At 34.7% G+C, this 25,374-nt stretch overlaps 1 protein-coding gene across 1 annotated transcript; it reads right to left on the reverse strand.

Annotated features, from left to right (window-relative positions):
- Positions 1–4,524: 4,524 nt before the first annotated feature.
- On the reverse strand, positions 4,525–13,214 carry LOC127798678 (double-stranded RNA-binding protein 1-like). Its single transcript, XM_052332220.1, has 4 exons — positions 12,983–13,214; positions 12,640–12,701; positions 10,029–10,291; positions 4,525–5,722 (listed from the first exon to the last, which is right to left on the reverse strand). The coding sequence occupies exons 2-4, from the start codon at positions 12,662–12,664 to the stop codon at positions 4,952–4,954; spliced, it is 1,059 nt and encodes a 352-aa protein (XP_052188180.1). The 5' UTR covers positions 12,665–12,701; positions 12,983–13,214; the 3' UTR covers positions 4,525–4,951.
- Positions 13,215–25,374: the final 12,160 nt, after the last annotated feature.

Genomic DNA, 25,374 nt, shown 5'->3' on the forward strand with positions numbered 1-25,374 from the left:
TAAAATATCATTTTTTGTTTCTTTTAAATTTTTTTAATTGTAAATATTATGACTTTTTAAAATATAAAATATTAGATAAAGATTTAAAAAATATTTTCTATAACTGAAAAGGGTCTCAAGTGTTTTATTTTATTAAATATCAAAAATATATAGAGCATTTTTTAATTAAAATTTAAAAATATTTTCTAATGCTAAACTTTAATTTTACAAATAAATATGTCTTTAACATTTTATATTTTAAGAAGCCATAAAATTCATTTTAAATTGATAATTTTAGAAAACATTATTTTTTAAGTTTTTAAATTATAATATAAAATTAATAAATAAAATATTAAATTATTATTTTTAATTAAATATTCAACCATTTAATAAAAAAAATTGAAAACATAAAATATTTTACACAACTAAATAAGTCCTAATATTATTATTACTTTCCAAACACTCTCACGTGAATGTTTCATTTTTCATAGTAAAATCAAATATTTTTTAATAAAGTTTGTGTAGTGTTAGGCTGAGTTGAGTTTGGTATGTTGAGAAAAACAAGGTGAGTTTGATTATTATTGTGTCATAAATAAAATTTATTAAAATATTAAAAAAAATTAAAAACTTAAAATAATTTTCTGGACTAAAAACTGTAAATTTTTTTATACATGGGGAGCTACGTAATGCGCAAACTAGATAACTCCGTCATCTATAAATTCCTTCGAGAGTCGAGTAAAAAGGATAAAAATTATTTATAAAGAATTTTAATTCTAATAAGATTTCAAAATATCAGGATAAATATTTATTCTAACCCTAATGAATTCTATAATGTTAAAATAAATATTATTCGTAAAGGATTATGATTCTAATAATATATTAAAATCTTGGATAAATATCAATTAAGAAAATCTCAATCTTAGTGAATTTAGGATTACTCCATGTCTCTCAATAAATAAGCTGACATCCATTATAGAAAATGTACGTCGTTAATACTAGTTCCAATACAGTCTTCATCATTTTCAGTGTCTGACTTAAGTATCAGAGTATTTGGACATAAATCTCGCTACGCTCTCTGATTGTTTTTCTTTTTACAGATTTAAATGGTTTGACAATGATATTTTTAGTTAAATAAATTTATTATTGTATCTCAACAATAATAATTATAAAAAAAATATTTGATATATTAATCAAGTAATGTGACTTTCAAAAATTAACTTTCAGTAAATATTTGAGGTGAGGTGAGCTAAGATAATGAAATGACTAAAAAAGACATAAAATTAATGATAATGAAATGAAATAAACATTGTATGGTTATTTTATAAATATAATTGGGCTTTGAAAAATTTATAGCTGTGCATTCAAGGGGATTTGGTATGGTCGAGTGTAATTTAACACAACTCACCTAACTCTACTCGTTTTTAATTATTTTTTTATTTATCTAATTAGAGTATTCAAATCTCAATTCAATTCAAATTATATATGAGTTTAAAGTACAAACTAAAGCACCGTCACTTAGAGTGTTTTCATGTCATAATTTATGAAGTTTTTAAAGAAACCCTCAACAACCCTTATGATTTATATCTTGATTTCAAAATTTTTATTTGTTTTATTTTCTATTTTCATTATTTATTTATCCCAAATTTACTATAGATTATTATTCTAAGCGATTATCTCTTAGCAGCCTTGCGTTTTCACTTAAATTTTTGTGTTTGATTTAGTTTATTAAGGTAAGGTCTTTATGTGTAGACTCCTTTTTACATATTAAACCTAATTTGATTCATAATCCGTATTAAGAAGTTTAAATTTTCAAATCATTTTGAAATATCAAGTTTAAAGAAAAAGAAAGACTTTACGAGTGTTCCAATCCAAAATTTTTAAAAATTCTTAGAATAAATTTATAAATCACTGCATAAACGTTAAAATAGTTTTATTTTGTCAAAATAAAATATCGTGCTTTAAATGAAAACCAAATTTGTATAATAAGTTTAACGTGTCTAATACATTTAATATTACCATAATAAAGTATGTACATACTTTTAGTGCATTAGATAAAATACTATCAAATATATCATGCCACAAAAATATGGTAAAAAATTATAAAACCTACCTTCCAAGAACTTTTTTTCCTTTTGAATCACTTGCTTCACTTGAAAAGTTTGGATATTTTATAAAATAAATTCAAGTTAGAAGATGGATCTTCCAAGTAAGAAATGCCTAAAAATAAAACATTTATACAAAAGTGAGTGCATGAAAGAAAATGCAAACTTTTATTTTGTAGTGTCATTTGTGATCATGTTGACCTCTTTCCAAAAAAAATTTCAATAGGTGGTCTAAATATCTCTTGGAAGATCCCTAACCATATCACATTAAATATAAGTGATACAAAGCAAAATATCATGACTATACATGACCATGGATACAAATTAAAAGCCTTATTAGATATTTTATATTTTTGTAAAAATTAATTCTTATACTCTGATTTGTTTTATAGTAATTACAGAATTTTTAATTTTGTTATAATTTAGTCCTTTTTTTTTAAATTTCATTAGGTTATGTCAAAAATGATCATGTTTTAGATATATATTATAAATTAAAGAAAATGATATAAGTTATTTCTATTAAAAACATTGGATCAAACCTTGAATACTTAACGCAAGGATATAAGTTTCACTTCACTCACCTCTTAGACCTCTTTCACATTAGAGGCAAAACTTCTCGCCTTTATTTGGGCATCCATCTAGGCTGGAGTCTTGCTATCACCTCGAAACTTATCCTCAAAAGTTTTATTAGGGTATACTACAAAATGTCTTATTTTTATATCGAACATCAATCTATTTTTAAAGGTCTCTAAGACATGGAACCATGGTCTTTTATCTAGTTTTAACTTCAAATGCAGTCTAGATTGAGATTTAACTTCCTACTAACATTGGTCTTCGACCTTTTGATGAGATTAGACTTCAAACTTATGCTAAACTCGAATTAATACTTTTATCCCTTTATACTTCCCCAATCTGTAGTATGATGCAATGTGTTTTACCTATTAGACTCCTAACTATTCATCTAGTCCACTTCAGGTGCACTCAATAATTTCATTAGTGTACAACATAGGCAGTAAACATTTCCAAGCTATTTAGATAGCTTTTGAACAAGATAAATTAAAAGCTATCATCAATATTGTTTTCATTACACTATAATATTTTGTATTTCGAGTCTATGCTAAACACCAAAGTAGACTTTGGTCATGTAATAAAATAATTATAAACCACTAAAACTAACATTCTATTTATGAAACTTTTCTTTGCCTTTGGACGTCCCCAACTTTGCCTGAGTATGTGGCTCAAAATTTGAGATGAGAGTTTCATTGTCACGTTTCAAATTACATGCTACATAAATAATATAATTGTGTAATTTTGCTTATTCATTAACTATGAAACTTGTTTATTCATGTTGCATCAAAGAAAAATGGTTTACTTGGCATTTCATGAAACTATGGCTATAATAATTTTAGACATAAAAGGGTGATAGAGAGTTGAGTATATCTTTCATCATGAGATAAACATTGAATGCATTTGGCCACCTTACAAGTAAGAATAGTAAAAGTTTAAAAGTTTGTTACTAATTTCCAATCACTTCACTGACATATTAAGTATTATTTATATTGTCCGTTAGGGTACGTGAGCAATTTTCGAGAGGAGGGAGGTGGGAAAGCCTGAAAACCCAAGTTCGGATTCTCCTGCGATCACTTGCTCGTGTGTGTTGGGATGTACCTCCTCTTCACTAAAGGGATAACAGTGGAGGGGCGCTCACAAGAGAGCGTCATCTCAAATATTATTTATGTTGATGTCATATTTTTATATATATATATATATATAATCATACTTACATATGAAATTTGTAATAAAATTTTAATAGGTGATGAGAATAACTTCTTTGGTTTCAACAAGATTTTTTTGAGAAATTAAAAAAAAAATTAACTTGAAAAAAAATCCGATTATTGAAGAAGAAGAAAAAAGAACCCAACAGAAAGGTTGTTCTACCATTAGGCCTGTAGCAGTAGTTATCAACGATAGATATTGCCAATCACTACTTTTATGTTGATTTTTTTTTTTATGTATTTTTTATATTTAATAGTTTAATAAAATGTGTAACAGAGAATTAAATTTTAACAAAATTAAAATTTTAATGGTTACTATAAGACATATTAAAATAAAAAGATTAATTTATTACAAAGCATAAAAGATAGTAGCATGATATTGCTGATTTTGATAAAAACTTTTGTTCTTCAGAGAAATAAACTCACAAAATTTTGTTCATGCTTTAGAACAAATTCATGGTTTGGAATAAATAATTCACCTAAAAAAGCCACACACACACAAAAAATTGCAATTTCAAGCCACGATTTCCACAAGCTGCAAAATTTGAAAAACATACAGTAAATATTGAATTTGAGAAATCAATTCAAAGATATCACAAAAACTATGAGCTGGTGAAATAACCAATCCAAGCAAGCAAGCCCCAACACAAATGAAAAAGTCCCCTGAATTCAAGCACCAATAGTTCATATGTATATATAAATATATTGCGCCCTAATAAACCTGAAAAAGTCTACAATGACCATCAGCAATAAACAAATAGTTGCTTTATGCATACAATGGTTATGCAGATTCAAAAGCTAACCAAATGGGTCCAACAATAACAGTTTATAATCTATGAATTTGAAAGCATAAAGGCAATATCTTTTCTTTCCCATTCCCAGCATCAGATAAACCCTCTCAACGAATGGCCTAAACAAACATCTTCATCATCAAATAGACAAACTAAATTCCTCCTCAGGCTATTTGAATTATGACTGACCTGTTTCCAGCTACTGCATTCCACCATTAATCTCCAGAATGACACTTCCAATACTGTAATCGCTACCTAATTCCATCAAAACTCTTCTCTCTTAAATGATAAATCCGCTACTGCCCTATCCTTGGTTCGACCCGGCACTGCCACCACACGCCGTCTGGTTTAAGCCGTCCATGACCCTCGGCACTTCTCCCTGACACAGAGAAGAAATTCCAGGGAATGTATTCACCCCACCGACCAAAGAAGTTACGCCGTCTCCATTTGATGTAGCAGTTTTTTCAGGATTCGGAGTTCCCACGGCGCCTTTATAGAATGCCGGAGCAGTTGATTCCCTGTCTCCAACATGATTGAGAACCGAAGCAACATCATGATGCAGAGTCAGATACCCAGAATCTGCTACTTGGATCCCCGATGCACCAGTTCGATCCAATTGCATCCCATCATGATGATCAATATTAGCGTCCAAATTACCCATGCCCCCAATGTTGATGTTGGCACCTCTGTCTCCCACCCGTCTCTTTCTTTGTGGTTTCTTCTTGAAAGAACCTTTCTTGGGCTTGAGAACCGTTTCCTGGGTACTAATCCCTGAATCAGCAGCCTTCTTTTTGCAGGGAACAACGGTGTAGACAGACGTCCCTGTGGGTTGCTCGGAAGGGCCAGACGGACTTGATCGGATGGCCAGTAGAGCAGTTCTAGCTGCTTTAATCTCTGCTTCTTTTTTCGTTCTTGCAGCAGCTCCAATATACTTTATCCCTCCTATCTCAATTGTGCAAGAGAAAAGAGCCACCCTGCCTGGTTTTTCTTCCTTCTGGCAGTTATATAATGGAATTGCATAATTCATCTTCTGTGCATATTCTTGCAGTAAATTTTTGCAGAGTCCTGTTTCATGCTGTAACACAAGCACAAAAAAATGAGGCCAGATATAGAACATAAACACTCACCTACCACATGCACAACACCATAAAAAGAGAAGCAGAAATACAAGTAAATAAGAAAATTCCCAACAGAAGAAATAAATGGGATAGCTTTAAGTCAGAACATGCTGCTGATTTTGGACATGGGTAGTACCAGCAGGGAGGAGTTTGATGATTCTATCATACCCCCCTTCTTTGGTCTGTATAAGATCTGATTAGAGCTTGTATGTATGATTTGATATGCTTGTGGGGATTGTATTGTTTTACCCTTAATATAAAATTAATTTGGCCTCAGAGAGAATTCTTAGACTAATTTAAGTAAACTGGTTAATGTAGTGAATCAAAAGATCAAATTATTCACCCATATAATTCATAGCACATATATTATATGAGCTAATTCAAAATTCTGAACCACATAGAAAACACCAATCAAAAATTGTATTCTTCAAATTAAAGATAGCCCAAACTTGACAGATATAGCCTAGAAATAGAAAACAGAGAACACCAAGAGTTTGGCTATGCAAATTAAAAGAAATAAAAGACATTAAAATAAGACCCAGAACTATATCTCGAGCCGTGTGTCCAACCACAAAAATAGAAGCCTATAATAATATCATGTATATTGCAAATCTTGTGTAGAATTCACATTAAAAGTTAGTACAATCATTTTTTAGCCAACCCCAACTAGGGGAATTAAGGTATGTGATTGCTGTTGTTATGATCATTGTTGTTCTACATATTCATATCAACTCATGGCTATTCACGTCTTCTTTTGTCTATGAAGAAAATATCGTCAACAAATAACATGCACCAAGCCCCCAGGGGCTTGGCCTGATGGTTCTAGCAACTCCCGCTTGGTGCCACGCTGCCAAGTTTGCATACTGCACCTGGGATCGAAATCGAGGGCCATCAGGTTTCCCTGATTTACCTCTTTTTACCACATTGTGGGGTCGGTAGGTGGGGGCTCTCGAGATAAGGCGTTACCCCAAAAAAAAAAAAATTAACATGCACCAAGACACTTTTTTTTTTTTTTTATGTGCTTTGTGAGTTTGACCATCAGATGAAAAGGGAAGTAAGAACTCAATGCAAATAATTGAAATAATTCAATTGTAATTGGAGAAGCTTAGATATCCCATCCACAAGTCCTAATGCACGTTTCTTCTTGGTAATTCATGTCCTTAATATTTGTATATAAGATAAATGAACTCATTAACAAAAAACAAAAAGAAAAAAGTAAACGAAAGAAACAATATTATCAAAATAGTTTCTGAACACCACAACTGCATAGGTTGAACATTCACCAAGCAAACGAGTTCTGTTTCTTTCTTTCTGTACTGGACAACCAAATAAGTACGAATGTTAAATCAATTAACACTGGTAAAGGCAGTGTTTTTGACCAAACTATCCACATAATTTAACTCAACCCACCAGAGCCCCTTTCCCCATTGGAATGGTTACAACAACCATGTCAATATAGTACTAACAATATTATTTAAGTCATCACCTAGAAGTGAGTCCTAAAAAAATAAATACAAGCACCATCAAAAGCCTTAATAACACTAGATGAAATCAGCTATATGAAGTCAAACTTTTCAACCATATTTATCTATAGTCATACCATCTATAAAGCCATCATGTCATATGTCATGGCTAAGGATCTCTCACCATGTTTTTTTTTTTATTTATTTACTTTACCCTTTTTATTACAAACTATTGGTCTTCTTCTCACATATTCGAACCATCTTAATTGCATCTTGCGCACCTTTTCTTGAATAAGCACCACTCCCATCCTATTTCGTATAATCTCATTGCTAAGTTGTCTTTTCTTGTATGTCCAATCTTATTACGTATAGACACATGTTTCATCTTTTCTTTATTGCCAACATTATTACATATACCCTTGTTTTAAAGTCTGTCTTCTCTTATATGGCCACACATCCATCAAAATGTCCTCATCACAATTGTACACATATTTTCCACATGTTAGTATTATCCAACATGTTGAGCAATACAACAATAGTCATATAGTCATCCAACAAAACTTCATAGGTAACATCAAAAAGATTTTACAATTGCACAAAATTCTACACTTTCATTTTAATCACCATGGCATGATTCTGTGAGTAATATTCTCTATGATATTTCCTTTGTAAACAATCGATCTAATATATCTAAACAAGTATTTTCTAGAAATAACTTGATCTTCAAGTCTCACGATGACATCATCCACACTTCAAATTTTGAGTTTTTCATTAAATAGGCATTGTTTTCTTTCCTCTTTTTTTTTTTTTCCCCATCAAAGTAGCACCACATTAGAGATTTTTACAGAAGTAGCATCAGGTGCGATCCAAATCTAGGTCGAAAGAGGCCTGCCAATTGAACTGGCAAGTCTTTGCCAAAGGGAACCCGCCAGTTTAACTAGCGGGTTTTATTCAACAAGCATCATCTAATTCATCTCAACCCACGTGCACTCCTCCATTTGCTGCCCACTGCTATACTTATTTTCTCCATCCATTAACAATCTTACGCCAAATTAAAATCATCGTATATCCATCTAGCCAAACCACCGGAAACTTGCTAACATTTATTAATTTACAAACATTAGACATCATCCACATACTCATAATATACATGTGTGTGTGTGTGTCTGTGCGCACTTTCAATTATTTTTATCTCAAAGTTTCAATCAATCGATTGTAGCTAGCTTCAACATGCATCATTTCGGTAGACCCACCTGTTGAACTGGGGGGTCTGTCTCAGCTGAGGTTCAGATTATATCTTATGCTACTTTGGTAAAAATCTCTAATCCAATGCTACTTTGATTAAAAAAGGAAAAAAATAATGCTAAATTAAAAAAAATCTCTATTTTTACTGAATTTCCATATATTTGATTTTCAATCTGCACAACTTGAAACCATTGAATTCTAAGGTGTTCCTCAATAATTTAAGCTTAATATTCAATCCTTCTTTTTGCCTTATCCACCAAGAAAATATCGTCTATAAATAACATACACCATGGCACCTCACCTCTTCTTGATGTGCTTTGTCAGTTTATCCATCAGATGAACAGAAAGATAAGGGGCAATTGCAGATCCTAGATATAGTGCAGTATAATTGAAAAAACTGGCGAGTATCTCATAAACAAGTTCTAACACGTGTTTTTTTTCTTGATAATACATGTCCTTAACAACCTACATATAAGCAACCCAAATTCCTTTTTTTCAAAAAACTCTGTCATACTTTTTTTCCCAACTCTATAAATATCACATGCAAATTCTTTAATTTGTCTAGGGACCTTACCATTTGGCACCTCATTAAGTAGATGGCTGCTATTGCTAACCCATAGAGCATAAACCAAAATAGTTTCCAAAAACCTTGCTTCTGTTACTAATATTTGCTCACCCTCTCCCAAAGTTTCATAGCATAGCACATTAGCTTGATCTTTTATAATTTTCCCAACTTCTCAGGGTTCCCTCTTAAAATAAAAATCATGTTAAATAATTTTACCACAAAAGTTCTCTTCTTGAATTCCATGCTTCTCTTGACACGTTATTTGATCCAACTGTGTTACTATTATTCATCTTCTTCATAGCTTGCTTTTCTTCTATAACAAAAAATAAAATGCGCGTATTGGATAAGAATATGGCATTCCAATATTCTTCAGGTTAGTAAAATGTCCCAGCATAACAGTTATTCCACTACATTCATCGAATAACTTTGAGAAACACTTTTCCCAACATACTTGAGATCAACTCAATTAAAAAATAGCAAGAAACTGCCACTGAAAATAAGCAAACAAAGCTTGAACCGAACTTAAACTCCTAAAGTTATGAAGACAAACTTGAAAAACACGCTCCTTGCCACAAAATGTAGGGATAGGAAGAAAGAAAGGGAAAATTCATAAGATTATGGTTTTGAACTTCTAGATCACACTTTTCCTGATAAAAAAATATCCATTTTTGAGGGATTTTGAATATTCCCTTTAAAATTGAACATTAAATTCAAAAGAATAGCTTTCAAAATTGTGAGATATCATAACAACTAAGAAGTTTCAACTCATGAGATGCAAAGCTTCTAAAAAAGAAACCTCTTTTTGTGTGTGTGTGTGTGTGTCTGTTTTTTTTTTTTTTTGGGGGGGGGGGGGGGTGGGGGGGGGGCGCTCATTTTCCATAACAAAACGGATGCAAAGAGAATCACAAAACCTAATATTAGTGGGAAACTAAAGAGACAGGTGGCAGAACACTACAACTTCAATCGGATGGGTAAAAAAGATAAAAGTACCACTGGTTGAGAAACGGATTCATTCAGTTCCCTTCTATTGGCTAGTTCCCTCAGAGCAACCTCAGCAGCTGACTGTTCTGCAGCCTTACGATTGAAAAATCCAGGAAGAGAATCATATCTCACATCATTCACAATCACTGTGGACCTAAAAGAAGGCTCATGGGATGGTCCTTCCTTAATAGTCTCATATACAGGTGTTGGAAGTCCAACTTTCTGAGCATACTCCTGCAACCGACTTTTGAAAACATAACAGTTTGAGACACCTGCAATAGTTTAATAGAAGAGAATGAATCATTGTAAACAGTCTCACCTCAAATGAAATACAATAGGCAGATAACATAAACTATTTTGATTGGTATCTCCATCAACGAAACAACTATAAAATGCATTCTAAGGAAGAAAAAGGTGCAAATGATTGTAGTCCATTCATACTTTTCTTGAATTAAACCTTTTTTCAAAAATTTTCCAATTAGTTTGTGACAATCATACAGACTATTGAGATAAAAATGAAACATAGGTCAGGGACAAACACAAACATACATGTTAGAGTATTTCACAGCACTCCCTTTGATTCTCTCAGCTCAAATAGCTCGCTACCATACTCAAGAATGCACCAATATTTGAAACACATAAATGACAAACAAACACGGCAAGAAAATGCAAGAATTTATCCTAGTTCGGTCTCAAAATGAGACCTACGTCCAGACTGCTAGAGCACCACCAATCCACTATCTTGATAACCCTTAGGATGATTACAAAGAGAGCCTTAATTCTACCCAGCCCATATACCTTGAAAGCTTTGGAAGAATTCAGAGATTACAAGCTATACCCGCCTTTCTCTTCCTCTCTCTCTCAATCCCAAACACAAGACAGAAAACTCGGAACAAATCCTTTCTGGAATGAGGCACACTAAAAACTGATGCTATCCCTATCCCATGATCTCTATTTATAAACCATAGAGCCGAGGGTTACACGTAAATAACCAACTGCCCAACTGACCGAAACTAACTGTATTGGACAGCTGCCCTTCTAGAAACATACCTTCTAGAAGAAAGATAAATTCTAACTCTACAACAGAGAAGTATCATGTAGCAATACAACAATATTGTTTTACATTTATTCTAATCTAATACAAATGACACAACAATACAGATATTTTAAATTTTTCAGCTAACAGCCTATGCCAATAGGTGGCCATGGTTTGATTAAGATTTCATGAGTGGGGACAAAGAAGATCCCAATAAAATGGGTAGTTCACCATTATTTTGAAATATCCTAGCTGCTCTGACACAAAACAATACATCAATATGGTGAGACCACAGTTGACACTATATCAATGGTGCCAGTAAACAATAAATAACAACAAATCTTGATCCCACTAAATGGGTCAGCTACACAATAAACCTGACATATCTAGACTTACAAAATCCAAGACATTTCCTACATATTCCCCTCTTCACCCCCCCCCCCCTTCTCCAGAATTAAAAAAAAAAAAACCCTAATGTACTCACATTTGTTTTGTAGCAGATTTGAACAGCTTCCTAATGATAGCTCTCAAATTCTGTGACAGTATACTCCAACAATGCACCCCATTTGCCATGGGTATCAGTCATTATTCAAAATAGATGCAATCAACAGTTAAACAATTTTGAGGCTGCTTTTATAAATTGCATTTTGTATAACATATTTTGTATACTATTTGTTGTCGATATCAGCACAAGGCACAATGGATGAACCAGCTTTAAACATTTTAGAGCCAAGAAGGACCAATTAGAAGTAGTTCTATTTTGCTGCAACATCTTTTCAAGTTAGGCATTTGTTCTACAATAGTTCCATACAAGATATCAATTATTTGGTTCAATTGGAAATACAAATCTAAAATTCATGAGTATCTCAAAACCAACTAGGTGCAAATTGAATGATTCAAATCAATTAAGGATTTATGGTCCTTCCATAGCTCCTTTAATTTTATAACTCCTCCTACACATCTCATGAATCATTTTTCCCGACAATTTTAAAAAATAAAAAGGTGTTCCTCCACTATTCTGCCTCTACACAAGCAAGGCACCTGCATACCGTGCCAACTATTTTTTTTTCACAAAATCATCAAAAGCAACTTGTCAGTAGGAACAAACATTCCCCTGGCAATATCATTATAAATCGTTTCACAAATTTGACCATGCATTGGCATACCCTAATTCTCAAAATCAGATAACAAGGACCACGCCAGTACGAGCAGAAATGAAAGAAACAAGAAGATATACCGGCTTGGTTATGGCTTTGAAGCAGAAAACATATATCGGCTTAGTAAACTGAAACAATATTCTCCCAGAAAAACCCTAATTTTAAGGGGTAATTCATATGGTCGGATAGAAAATGATAACGCTTTTCAAATCTCATGATCTTATTCAAGGAAAACAAGATAAAAACCTGGAAAACTAAAATCAAACGGCCGCACACCACAAGTAGTACAATCAAACCTAGCGTAACTCATCAGTTGCAACAAAATTCGATTCGTAAATCCCAGTTAACCGAATGTCGGGTTCATGTGCATAAAGTACACAAGTATAATAATATATCTATATGTACAGAAAGAAATTGAGAGAGAAACCTGGGATGCCGTCGTTGGTAGACATTGGAGAGATTGGCGACTTCTTCTTCGCAGAGATTGAACTGAAAAAGTGAAAAATCTGACTGAATGATTAGAGTGTATTTGGAAGCTCTGGAAGGTAAAGTAGAGTAGGGCGCGTTACAAAAGAATGTGATAGAGCAACAGGTGGGCAGTTCCGCCCTAGGGTTTTTCTCAATCGGCAGAGCTCACGGCTAAAAAACATTTGCTAATCCAGATAATTAAGGGCTCAAAACAAACACAAGTTGAAGTTGAAACATGGAGTCATAGAACTGGCACACCAAAGTTTAGCATGAAGATAGATAGAATTGGAAAGAAAATATACCTGAAAGAAAGAAAACAACAGCGGCAGAAGGGGACAACAGCGAGAGAAGGGAACAACGGCAGTCCTAACGGCGGCGGAGAAGGAAGGCGGCAGAGAAGGATGGAGGAGGCGACGGAGGCGAAGGCGACAACGGCGAGGGGGACGAACGGCGGCAGCCTCGAAAGAGAGGGAGACAGACGGCTGAGATTCGAGAAAAATGGAGACAAATGGAAGAGAGAGGAATAAAGCTCAATCCGCTACAGGGACGGAAAATATTCCGTCTCTAAGAGGCTGCCTGGCTTACCACTTTTTAAGATTATTTTTTTAAGCCTTTTTACTTTAACTTGATAACATTTTGGGAGTGTAATTTTGTTCACACTTAAAGTGAACATGACCCCATTACTTTAAAGGTCAAATTTAATAGAGGAGACAACAGATTACTATTTGGCTATCCCTCCTGCGTTAAAATTGACCTCCAAAGGATTGGGGATCATGTTCATCATCGTTAATGAGAGTGAACAAAATTGCACTCACATTTTGAATGAATATTCTCTACGGTGTCATTTATATAGTTATATATTTGGTTTAAAAATTTTGATAAGTTTTTAGAATATAATTAAAATATTAAAATAGATATATTATTGAATAATATAAATAAATTTTATAAAAATATTATTTTTTAATAAAAATAAATTATAAATTGATATCAGAGTGATAATTTTTTTACTATTAAATGTTGATAAATTATATACAATTATTAGATTATATATTTGTTGAGTCAATTTGTTCTATTTAATTTTTAATTAAAATTTGATAATTAATAAAAAATATATTTTGTACTCAATTATTTTTTATTAATTTATAAAATATTTGGCATAACATATGTATTATCAAAATTAGTATCTTTCATAAAAATTATTTTTACAAGTAAATAAAAATTCTTACAAATATTTGTTTTTTTTCAAAATTTGGATAAAAAATCAAATTTTCACTGTTGCTACAATACTCTACAGTGCTCTACAATCGCTATAGTAATCTGACCATTATGAACAATAATTAGATCGTTATGAACAGTGATTTTTTAAAAATGCCTATATATACACTCAAACTCATTTTGAATACCATTTATTGTACATATTGCATATTCAAAACACTTGAAAACTCTCTAATTCTCTTAAGCAAAAACCCAAGTAATTCGAGACTCTCGAAGTATCATTGCACATCTACTAAAAAGCCACAAGGTAAGAGAAAAAAAAATTAAGTTTTTTATGATAAATCTGAACTTCTCCATTTAAGGTTACAAATCTATTTAATTATTTATATTTCATTGTCTTGTATATTTGTATTTAATTGCTTATTTATGTGTGTTCAATTGTGGACAAATATTTGTAATCATTTAAATTTATTGTGGATTGTATTGGTTTCTTAGAATCATTAAAAACTATGAGTGTATATAGTTTTCAAGGCAAGTTAAAGGAAAAACCTTGGTGGTGGTTTTCTTAGAACTCGTTGTAATTTAGGAGTGTATATAGTTTTCAAGGTGAATCAGGGAGAAAACTTTGGTATAAGTGGTTTGCCATAATTCGTTATACTATAGGAGTGTATCTAGTTTCAAATGCGAGTTAGTATAGAAACCTCAGGAGATTAGTAGAACTCCAATGGTGGTTGAAATTTTGGAAAAGTGGAGTAGATGTGTGCGGAGATACAGAACTACTATAAATTATTTTGCGCCTTATTTATTTATTTTTGCTATCATAGAACTTGTAATTTATTAATCTCAAACTCACATATACATAGTTACAAAAAATTAATTAATAATTTTTGTTATACTTGTTATTTAATTAAATAATAAGAATTTTAATTAAGTAAATTGATAAAAAAATTTAAATACTCAATTCACCCCCCTATTGAGTAGCCATATTCTAAGGGACCAACAATATTAATATAATGTTTTTTGTTTAAATTGATATTTAATTCATACAAATATTAAATATATTAATACAATATACATTAATATATATATATATATACAGAGATAGAGATAGAGGAGGCAGCGGATGGAGGAGATAGAGACGACGGCAACAGACGAAAATGAAGGCGACAACAACAAACGAAGATGGAGGCGACTACAACAGATAGAGATGAAGGCGACGGCGATGGAAGCGACGACGATGGGGATGGGGATGGGGTTGGAAGCGGCGGTCACCATGGAGGAGATGGAGGTGACGACAAAGATAAGACAAAAGAATGAAAGAAAGAGATAATGATAGTTGTTTAAGGGTAAAATGGTAAAATATTGGTCAATGAAATAAGCTTGTAATAACATTTTCAAAAAAGTTCAGGAGAGCTTTTCTAAAACGTTGTCAAAGTAGAGTTTAAGCTCAACAAAGTTTAAACTCTTTAATTTTTAACAAATATATAACTAAATAAGTTATATAGCGTTTAAGTTGAAGGAACAACTATAAGCGATCAAACCACTAAGCCAAACATCTCATAAATCTGTCTTAAACACCAAATTCTCTTTAGAGACATGTTTTGTTCGTCCCTATATCCGTATTTATAAAAAAAATATTTTCAACAAAGACGGAGAAAGTTACATCCCTACTTACATCGAATGCAACAATTTAGTGTGATATTGAGCCAGAGAAACAAGCTTTCATTCACTGTAAATCTCATGCTAATGTAACAATGAGTTAGACTGCTAAGCTTGGAGAAGGTCATCGCTCAAAGTATCAACAAACACCATAACTACTTTTCTCTATCTTAGTGTGGCTTTCAAGCTAAACCAAGCGAGAAACTTCACCCTGAAATCCTTTTCTATGAGCCTTTCATGCTCCAACCACCCAACTGCTTGCACAAAGTACTCAGAATCTCTCTATTTTGGTCATTTTTGGGCATTGAAGACTGTGTGTTTAGTCATTTAATACGATTTACGCAGTATCTAAAGAGGACATGAGGTGGTAGAGCACAACACATGAGAGCTATTGTTCTTGTTCGACTCGTCCCATGGTTGAAACTCTATGAGTTTGAAATGCTTGGCAATGGACAATTTGATGTAGTCATTGTTGTTAAAATTGTGAGTCAAATCATAAGATTTTACATGTCGAGGAGTCATAAAACATAAAACGAGTTAACTCACTTGTAAGATCGAGTTCTAATATAATCGACCCAAAATCGTTAGTCAAATCAGTGAACTCGATAAAATCATACTGAGTTTACTGAGTTCACTCTCAGCCTTGGTTTCCAAGTTCTGTCTATAACCAACATGTATATATATAATGCTTGTTTTCCCATTTTGGTCATTCTGTGTAAACACTAAATGGCTAAAAGTAAGTGATTGGCGTTTGCATTCCCCTTTGTTGAGTGTGACATGCTTGATCGATGCTGGTGCTTGTTATGACGTGCTTGATCGGTGTCAGTGCAGCGTGCTTGCTACGATAAGGTTGATCGGTGCCGGTGTTGCGGTCGATTGTTGTCTGTGTGTGCTCTACTCTACTGCTCTATTTTGACTTCATCCGTTCACCACCTTACCTTCAAAATTCAAAGCCTCAAATCCAAAGGTATATTCTATATATTTTGCTAACTACTAAGTCTAATCTTGTGTAGTTAATGTCTACAATCTAGTGTGTTATTACAAATGGGGTGATATATTCTCAATCACAAAATCTTTTCATCTATTCTTTTAGCTATTGATTCTTGTTGAAGAACAAAGCTTAGTTTTTTCAAGTCTCATTCTTTACCATTAGATTAAGCTGTGGGGTTACTCATGTACTTGTTTGAATTTGCATCCAAGTGTTTGTATTATGGACTCTATTGTCATTGTTGGGATTTGGGTTCCGATTTTAAGATGCAATTTTCAATTAGAAATGTTATTGGGCAAGGCAATTGTAACATCCCGGAAATTGCGAGATTAATAATCATTATAAATATCAGTGTTAAGCTTATTATTGGGTATTTGGAGACTTAAGGAAAAATAATAGATTATGTTGTTTTGTGGAAATAGGAAATTTAGGTAATTAATGAGATTATTTAGAAATATTTATGGAAATAATGATGGAATTAATTAGGTGATAATCATTAATTACTGTGAATAAGGTGATTATTTATGGGTTTAAAGAAAATATCAAATTGTTTGTATTAAAAAGAAATTAAGGCAATTAATAATTTTTTGGGGAGTATTTATGAAAATAGTAAAATAAATTAATTTAGTGGAATTTCTGAAAAAGTGAGATGTTAGTGGAATAAGAAAAAATGGAAGTTTGGGTGTGTGTGTAATTAATGGAACTTATGGATGCTAAAATGTGATTTGCAGAAGTGGCTATGGTTTATTTTAAGTTTAATAACGTGTGCATATATGTAAAGAATAAGTGGTTGGATCAGGCGGTTGGCACGCGCGAGGGGTGAGAAACAGTCACGGGATCAAGCTGAGGGAGGCGTGCGTTGCTGGGGGAAGAAGAATTATTTTTGGGGCAGCAATGGGTGGCCAAAATGGCACCGTTTTGGGGCGCCAGTGCCAGCCCATTGAGCGGCTACGTGGCGAGCGCTGGTGCGTCTGCGCAACTGCTCCCCTGCTCTCTAGTTTTGCACAAATTTTAAGGTCAAATAGGCCATGTTTTCTTGCTAATTTCTGCTGCTATTAAAGCTTCAATTGAAGCTTAATTGAAGATAGAAAACAGAGAGCAAAATAGAGAGGAAAATAAGCGCAAAGACGGCATGAAGAAGGGAGAAATAGAAGAAAAAATTAAGAAATTGATTTTTACTCCGTGTAATTGAAGATCTGAAGGGCGAGGTAGGTTAATCAGTTTGTATTAAATGTTTTCTATGGATTAAATCGTATTTTTAGGCTGTATTTTGGTTTATTTTAGTGTTAATATTATTTTACAGTGCGTGGGCATTTAAGGCCAAAAATCTGCGAAATAAAGCAAACCCTCTTCACTTTTTAATTTTTCATGACCACTTGTACCTGTAATAGCCTCAATTTTATATCGATTTAATCAAATTATTGGGGATTCGCGTATAGGGTTTGTATTAGAGTTTAGTATAATTAGTAAAAATTGTTAATTTGTGCAGCGACAGAGCAAAGAGGTGGGAATCTGCTATTAAAAGGCAAGTTCCTAACCCTCTCCTCATGTTATTTATTTCCCATAAGAAACTCCGTGGTTTCTTATATTTTATTCCCTCCCTTACTCTAATTCGGCACCTAGCATTACTTATTGAGTTATTATTCATTTGTTTTAATTTAAATTAAATTCAGGACTTTTAGAATTTTAATTGTTGAAAGCCTATGAGGGTTTGTACTGCTCCCACTCCTTCTGGAATGATGCCGAACCCAGTTTGGGAACTAGGTTCCTAGACGTGAGGGTTTATTTATGGATTTCTGGGTTTATTTATGGTTCGGTTAGAGTTATCGAGCAGTGGGGCAGGGGTCGGCTATTTGGTGACGTGGAGTAGACTATTGTACGGCCTTGATATGGACCGTCAGGTGGACACTCCTAATCACCGACCGTTGATCGGTGCCGGACACTGCTGATTAGCTCTACCAGTATGTGACTTATTTGTGATGAGACTTTAAAGTTTTTCAAGAAAAGATCTAGAAGGGTTTTGGGTAATGTCATTAAGAAAAATAGAGATTGAATCTCTTAAACTGTCAAAGCTATGATCCAGCAAGGATTGGAGTATCATGAGTGACGTAAGTGCCTACGCTCTGGTTAAGTGGAGTGGTTATGAATGATTGTCATTGCGATTATGTAAATCGATTGACGTACTTGAGAGAGACAAGTGACGGCAGGTGTGCCAGGATGAGGGTCTTGGAATTGATGATTATATTGGTGTACACCTCGAACAATGATAAGCACGAGGAGGATTGAGGATAATGATGGGAACTCGTAGGTAGGGGTGGCAATTCGTGTTAACGGGTCTTAATCGTGTTGTGTCGAGACACACATATAACACGTGTCAGGCTAACCCGAACACGACCCGTTTAATAATCGTGTCAAATTCCTTAAACCCGAACATGACACGTTTATTAAACGTGTAACACGACATGACCCGTTTAACTAAACGTGTCGTATCGTGTCGTGTCACATGTTAACCTGTTTAACCCGTTTAATTTAAATTGGTCGTGTTGTGTCACCTGTTAAACGTGTTATTTAGTTTTAAACGTTATTTCGTGTATAATCGTGTTAACGTGTTCAAATCAACCCACTAACCCTTTTAATTAAACGTGTCACTTCGTATATAATCGTGTTAACGTGTTCGGGTCAACCCATTAACACGTTTAATTAAACGTGTCATTTCGTGTCTAAACGGGTTGACCCGCCTAAGACATGAAAATAATCGTGTCATAAACGGGTTGACCTGCTTATGACCTGAACCCGATTAACCTCAACCCTAACCCGCTTAACTCCGTGTCGTGTCATGTAATCGGGTCGTGTCCAAAATCGCCAGCTTTACTCGTAGGGATCTCACGATGGATGTTGAGGACATGAATTGCTTGCTAGGTCGTAACAAAGATGATGGGAGCATAAGGCTCCGTGTCGGTAAATGCGAGATCAAAGTTTATTATCGTAAGCACCGTAAGCTTAGGAAGTTTCGAAAAGTCGGATGTCCTGATAGAATTTGGGAGGCGAGCCAAAGGTTTTGGAAAGAGGTTAGTCCGAGTAAAGATTGGTAACCTAAATAAGTAACTTTAAAAAGGATCGAGGATCTGTAAGATTTGGAGATTTTGTTTAGGTTATAATGATGTCATAGATTGTGTAGACTAAGATGCTAGAATAGTATGAATAAAGTTGATAGCTCTATTGCTAAGGCGATTAGACATTAGAGTTGATAAGTAAGTTTAGAGATTGTGAGTTGACAAGTGAACGTGTGCTACAATTGACTGGAAGTCAAAAGAGCCGATGGTCAAATGCGAGAAAAGAAATCAGATGATTTCCTTACGGTAAAGTATGATTATAGTCAAATGGCATGAGATGGTGCCTTAAGGATCGAGCATGATTAAAGTTGGTGGATAGGAAATGTTATCACTCGAGGATTAAGTCAAGCAATTTGAGGATAAAATGGTTAATCTGATGATATAAAACGTGGTTTGAGGATCACTTTGAAAGATGTGAGGATTTATTTAAGTTATGGATATATGTATGAAAAGATATTAGTATGTCAACTAAGTGGCAAATGTTATGAGCAAAGAATGCAAGGATATTAGTATTGCTATAATTGGATTGGAAGACATTGATAGATTTCGATTGATATGAAAAGTTAGATTACGAAATGAAGATTTAGAGACAGATAGAACCTATCAGTAAGTTATAAAGATTTCTTGATAAAATAGTTATATGACATAATTAGAAGATGATTGTGGACAATTGACAGAAACTTGAGGTTATATTAGGTGATGACTTAAGGTGAGGCGTAGTTAGTTTTGAGGACAAAGGTCATTCAAGGACTTGTGATAACTAGGGTAATGTGATAGGACCATTGACTTGTGGTGGCAGTATGGAAACCTATGAAATAACCTAGATATGTGATGTTTGAGGATCCAAGAATACATGAAAAAGTTTGATGTCATAAGAACATTTCTTAGGGGGTCAATTCGATAGAAGTCAAGATGTGTCAAGATCAAAGACTTTTGTGCTAAGATTGGAAAAGTATTAAGTATTAAGTGAAATGGCATCGTGGAAAATCGGCATTAAAGAAGTATCATGTATAAGGATATCGATTGAATGACTGAGTGAAAAACAAATTGAAATTGATGATGTGGATATGAGAGCCGCAGGCTCATTTCGATGATGTGTGTATTGATTTGAATAGGAGCTTGGGACGAGACTCATGGTCCAAGGACTTGGGTTATATGGTGGTGGGCTTTGAAAGAAAAATTAGAAAGGCAAATGTACTTGTCTAAGGATTGATGAGCATGGTCGAACCAAGGGTGATGATTTTTGAGATTTAGAATATGTGACAAATTTCGTGGACGAAATTTTTATAAGGAAGGGAGAATGTAAGACCCTGTTTTAGCATAAGGTTGCAACATAATTTCGGTGAGATTAAAATACCAAAAAGTGGGTTTAATAGTAAAATAAATCGCCGAATTGACTGCAGGAAATGTCATGGAGTGTAATTGGCTAAGAAAAATGATATGGTCTCGATGAGCGTTCCAAAATAAGATTTATGGAAGTAAAAGAAATTTGAATTGAGATGATTTTTGATACAATTAAAATACAGATTCGTTTTAGGCTGAAATACCGAATTATTGTAGGAGACTTCCGAAAAATCAACGGAACTCTAGGGGGCTCCGATTTTTCATAACGATCAACCCTGAAGTAGTTTTAGGATGAAACAAAGGTCCGATGATGGAGCATGGACGAAATTGTCCTTATCAAGTAAATTTGAAATTATTAATTTAGGATTTAATTTATCGACAAATTAATTTGTCATTTGAGGATATAATTGTAATTAGGGAAATTGCTAAATGAATTAGAGATGAAAAGTGGGATTTAAATGTATAATTTATTATTATTATAATATAATATTCAATTATATATATGTGTGCGCGCGCGCGCGCGCGCGCGTGTGCTGTGGGTGTGCGTGTGTGCTGGTGACAAGCTATTGTCTGCGTGGGTGTGTGTGCTGGTGAAAATATAAATGAAGATGTAAGCAGCGGCCGAGATTTGGTAGAGATATTTTGGCAACTTGATTTGAAAATCCGGGGCGTTTGTCTGGAGAAATAAACGTGTATGTATGTATATAAATATGTTTGTGTGTATGAGTGGATTGGGGGAAGTCTTTACCAGTAGATTGAAATGAAAAAAAATGGGTTTAATTCTCCCATTTGCAATGAATGGGAGATCGAAGGTGAGAATGAGAGAGCTCGTGAGAGCTTAGGCCCATGTCGGCCATGGAAGCTCGCGAAGGAGCCGACGCGATCGGGGGAGATGGCAGCTTGGTCGGAGGTGGGCGAAGGCTGAGCTGCATCGATGCACGGGGGTGGCCGGAGGCGGCCCAAAGCCGCAACAGCAACCGGCCGCGGCTATGGCCGCAAGCGGCTGCCGCAACGCAGCAGCTAGCCGCGGCCAGCAGCGGCCGTGAGTGGCAGCCAGAGGCGGGGCTGGTCCAGCAAGCACGAGCCGCGGTGACGATGGTGGCGGCGAGCGGAGGCCCAACCGGCCGGAGCTGGTGAGAGCGGCGGAGCTAGGCCGTGCGCACGCATGGCCGTTCGCAAGTTGCAGGCTCTCCGTGAATAAGAAGAAGAAACGGAGAAAAGGAAGAGAAGAAGGAGAAGGGAAAAGAAGAAGAAGAAGAAGAAGGAAGAAGAGAAGAAGAAAAGAAAAGAAAGAAGAAAAAGAAAAAAAGGAGAAGAAGAAGGAGTTGCAGGTTGCTGCGTGACGAAGATGGAGAAGAAGATAAATAGTAGGAGGAGAATAAAGAAAAGAAAAGAAAAGGAAGAAAATAAAGAAAAATTCTGAAAAATATCAGAAAAATAAGGAACTATGTTTTGTTAATATGCGGGAGATTTTGACAAGAAAAATAGTTTGGGCACGTGTTTTGAGGTAGTGCACGAAAATCAAGGAGATGCACGAGAAATTGAAATGTCGCACGAAAATTGATGTGGTGTGCAAAAATCAAAGTAGGGTGTGAGAATCAAGGTCAGGTATGAGAATCGAAGCAAGGCTCGACAATCGAGGTTGATCACGCATTGCGAGGTCAGGCCACGCATACCGAGGAAGCCTAAGATGCTAAGTTGAGGTAAGTAAAATTTTCTAAAAAATTTCAATAAATTAGGAAAGTTGTTTTATAAATTGTTATAGTGAAATAATTGAGAAATATTTAGTTTGGATTTATTGAGGAAAAATAGGAAGAAATAGGAAAAAACAAAAAATATGCAAGAAATTATGAAAAATAAGTTTTAATGCTTATTTAAATAAATATGATGATTATGATGCTTTTGAGGCTTAAGTTGAAGTGACTTGTGCGAATTTTGAGATTGACACGCAAATCGAGACAGTCACACACTTGAGGTTAAAAGCACGTTTCTCGAGGTTTAAGCAGATTGCAAAGGTAAGGTAGTTTTCTCAAAACTTAATTTATTTATGAAAAGTATTTTCTGAAAACGTGCCCTATTGTTTGAAATGAAATGCCTATATGTTGAAATGATGTATATTTCATAGTATGTTTTAGTATGTTGACATGTTATGTTACGATGTGTTGCACGTAGATGCATTGACATGTTATGATGAGACGCATACATACATAAACGTTACCGTCCATCATGCATTGCATATGTTTGAGAGTACGGACAAGCAACGTCGGCTCAGGCCGGTATGAAAGTTATTAAAGGCTTGTCGGCTCAAACGACCAAGTGGAAAGAACATTGTTGCATTTTGCACTTACGCATGCAAATTTTTAAATGAATGCTTACTTAGATGATTCATCATCTAACTTGGTCTTTGCCCCTGGAATATTCAAACGTTCCAGATGGAGATTGTAGCAGAAACGAAATGGCACTTGGCAAAGTGCATGATGAAATGAATGCGAAATGAATGCGAATGAAATGTATGATATGTAGCCCATGTATTTAAGTTCTACTATTTTGTTCTCTGAATGTTTTGAAAGTCCATGATGTAAGATATGATTTATGATTGAAGTTTAAGGAATGATAATGTATAACCCTATTTAGGGTTAATGTTGGTTAAGAACTTATGTTATGTATTAAGTTATGTTGAGAACTTATGTTATGTATTAAGTTATGTTGAGAACTTATGTTCCATTGATGAATAGCTTTGTATTGGGTATTAAGTTCAAGAGACGGTCATGTATAACTTTATTTATGCTTTATGAGGATGTAAGAACTGATTTATGATTGATGTTAAAAAGTCAGGTTCGATTCTAACTTCCGCATTTGATGTATATGATGATTCTATTTGAGATAAATGTATGAAAATTTTGGGATGGATAAGAGAAATTATATGGTTTAGTTGTAATTTAAGTAGAAAAAAATTATTATCCCAAAATTGTCCCAGTTTAGTAGCTCCCGAGAAAGCGGGACATTACACATCGCGTATGGTTTACTATGTGGGCGGAGCATGGGTTGATGCCTGGATGTATGGGCGCCAGTGTATCACGTTGATGCTCGCTATGCCATTGTATTTTTATGTGTATTGCATGATTACCGGCGGTTCACAGGTCTCGGACAGGAAGACCGTTCTGATGGAGCCTATGACTCGATTATTCTTTAACTCGGGTGTCGGGAGGATCGACGCGAGCACACGGGTGGCGGGAGCACCAACTCGGGACGATGCACATAGGTTTGCTGGAGGTATTTGTTGCCTTGCAGGGCAGCGACAGGTTGGTATGGGACTTGGGTGTCGTGTGTCTTGTGTGGACCCCAATGACTGGTATGTGCTTTTATTATGCTATACTATTGTGTTGTAGTGTCTCATGGCTTGTGTGTGCTTGGGGGTTGCTGTTCTAGGGAGAGTTTATTGGATTTATACAGCTTTCAGCCTTTCTTTCTTTATGCTTGCTGAGTCTCTCGACTCACTTTACTTTCTATCATTCCAGGTAGTGGCAGAGTGGGTCCAGGCAAGGGAGTCAATGTTTTGCGACAGAGTCGGTATGGTGTACAGGCAGTTTCGTCAGTCCCCGTCAACTCTGATGTTTGAGTAGGATTTATTTTATTAGTTTTGACTGTGCTAGGTCATTCATCGAGTTTCGTGTATGTCAGCACAGGAGTCTGTATTCATTTATTTATCTTGTGATCGTTGTACTAGCGGTGTTCCCGTAATGCATGCATGTATATAGCTTCGCTTCCATTGTTTTAATTCTTGTGTATGCATGCCAGGATAGTTCTTGTCTTGTGTTTCATTCTTTCTCCTTCCGTAAGTGTTCCCGTTCGGGTAGTCCGAGTGGTTGGAATATCCAAGCGAGGGTGCTTACAGTAATTCTAGGAAACAATCCAATGTTTGGAATGGTGCAATATCTAGTAAGAGTTACTCTTATTTTACCTGATTTATTAGTTAACTTGGTATTTATAGAGCACATAATAGAAGTTGCCCTAAGTTGAGTGGAAACATGGTTGCAGCTTGCTCTAATTGACACTGTGATGGTTGTGAGTTTTCTTTCATTAGAAATTAATTAATTAATTAATTACTATGTTCTCGCTGATAGGCGCTAGTAGCTTGCTTCCAAGCCTTGACTTTCTATGTTATTAGTAAAATGTGCGCTAGCGTTTTTAAGCAGCCGTTTCTCAGCTTGCATCCGTCGCATGACCCGAGCCTCCCCCCCTATTTGAGTAAGGCTGGAAAGAATTGACAGAATTTTGTTAAGTCCCGATGAGAGGGGGACCAGGCCAAGCAGACGACAATTGACAGGGAAGGGTCTGACTAGTCTATGCTCCAGCAATTTAGGCAGAATTTGGC

Source organism: Diospyros lotus, chromosome 4 (genome assembly GCF_014633365.1).
Source record: "Diospyros lotus cultivar Yz01 chromosome 4, ASM1463336v1, whole genome shotgun sequence".
Taxonomy (NCBI): Eukaryota; Viridiplantae; Streptophyta; class Magnoliopsida; order Ericales; family Ebenaceae; genus Diospyros; species Diospyros lotus.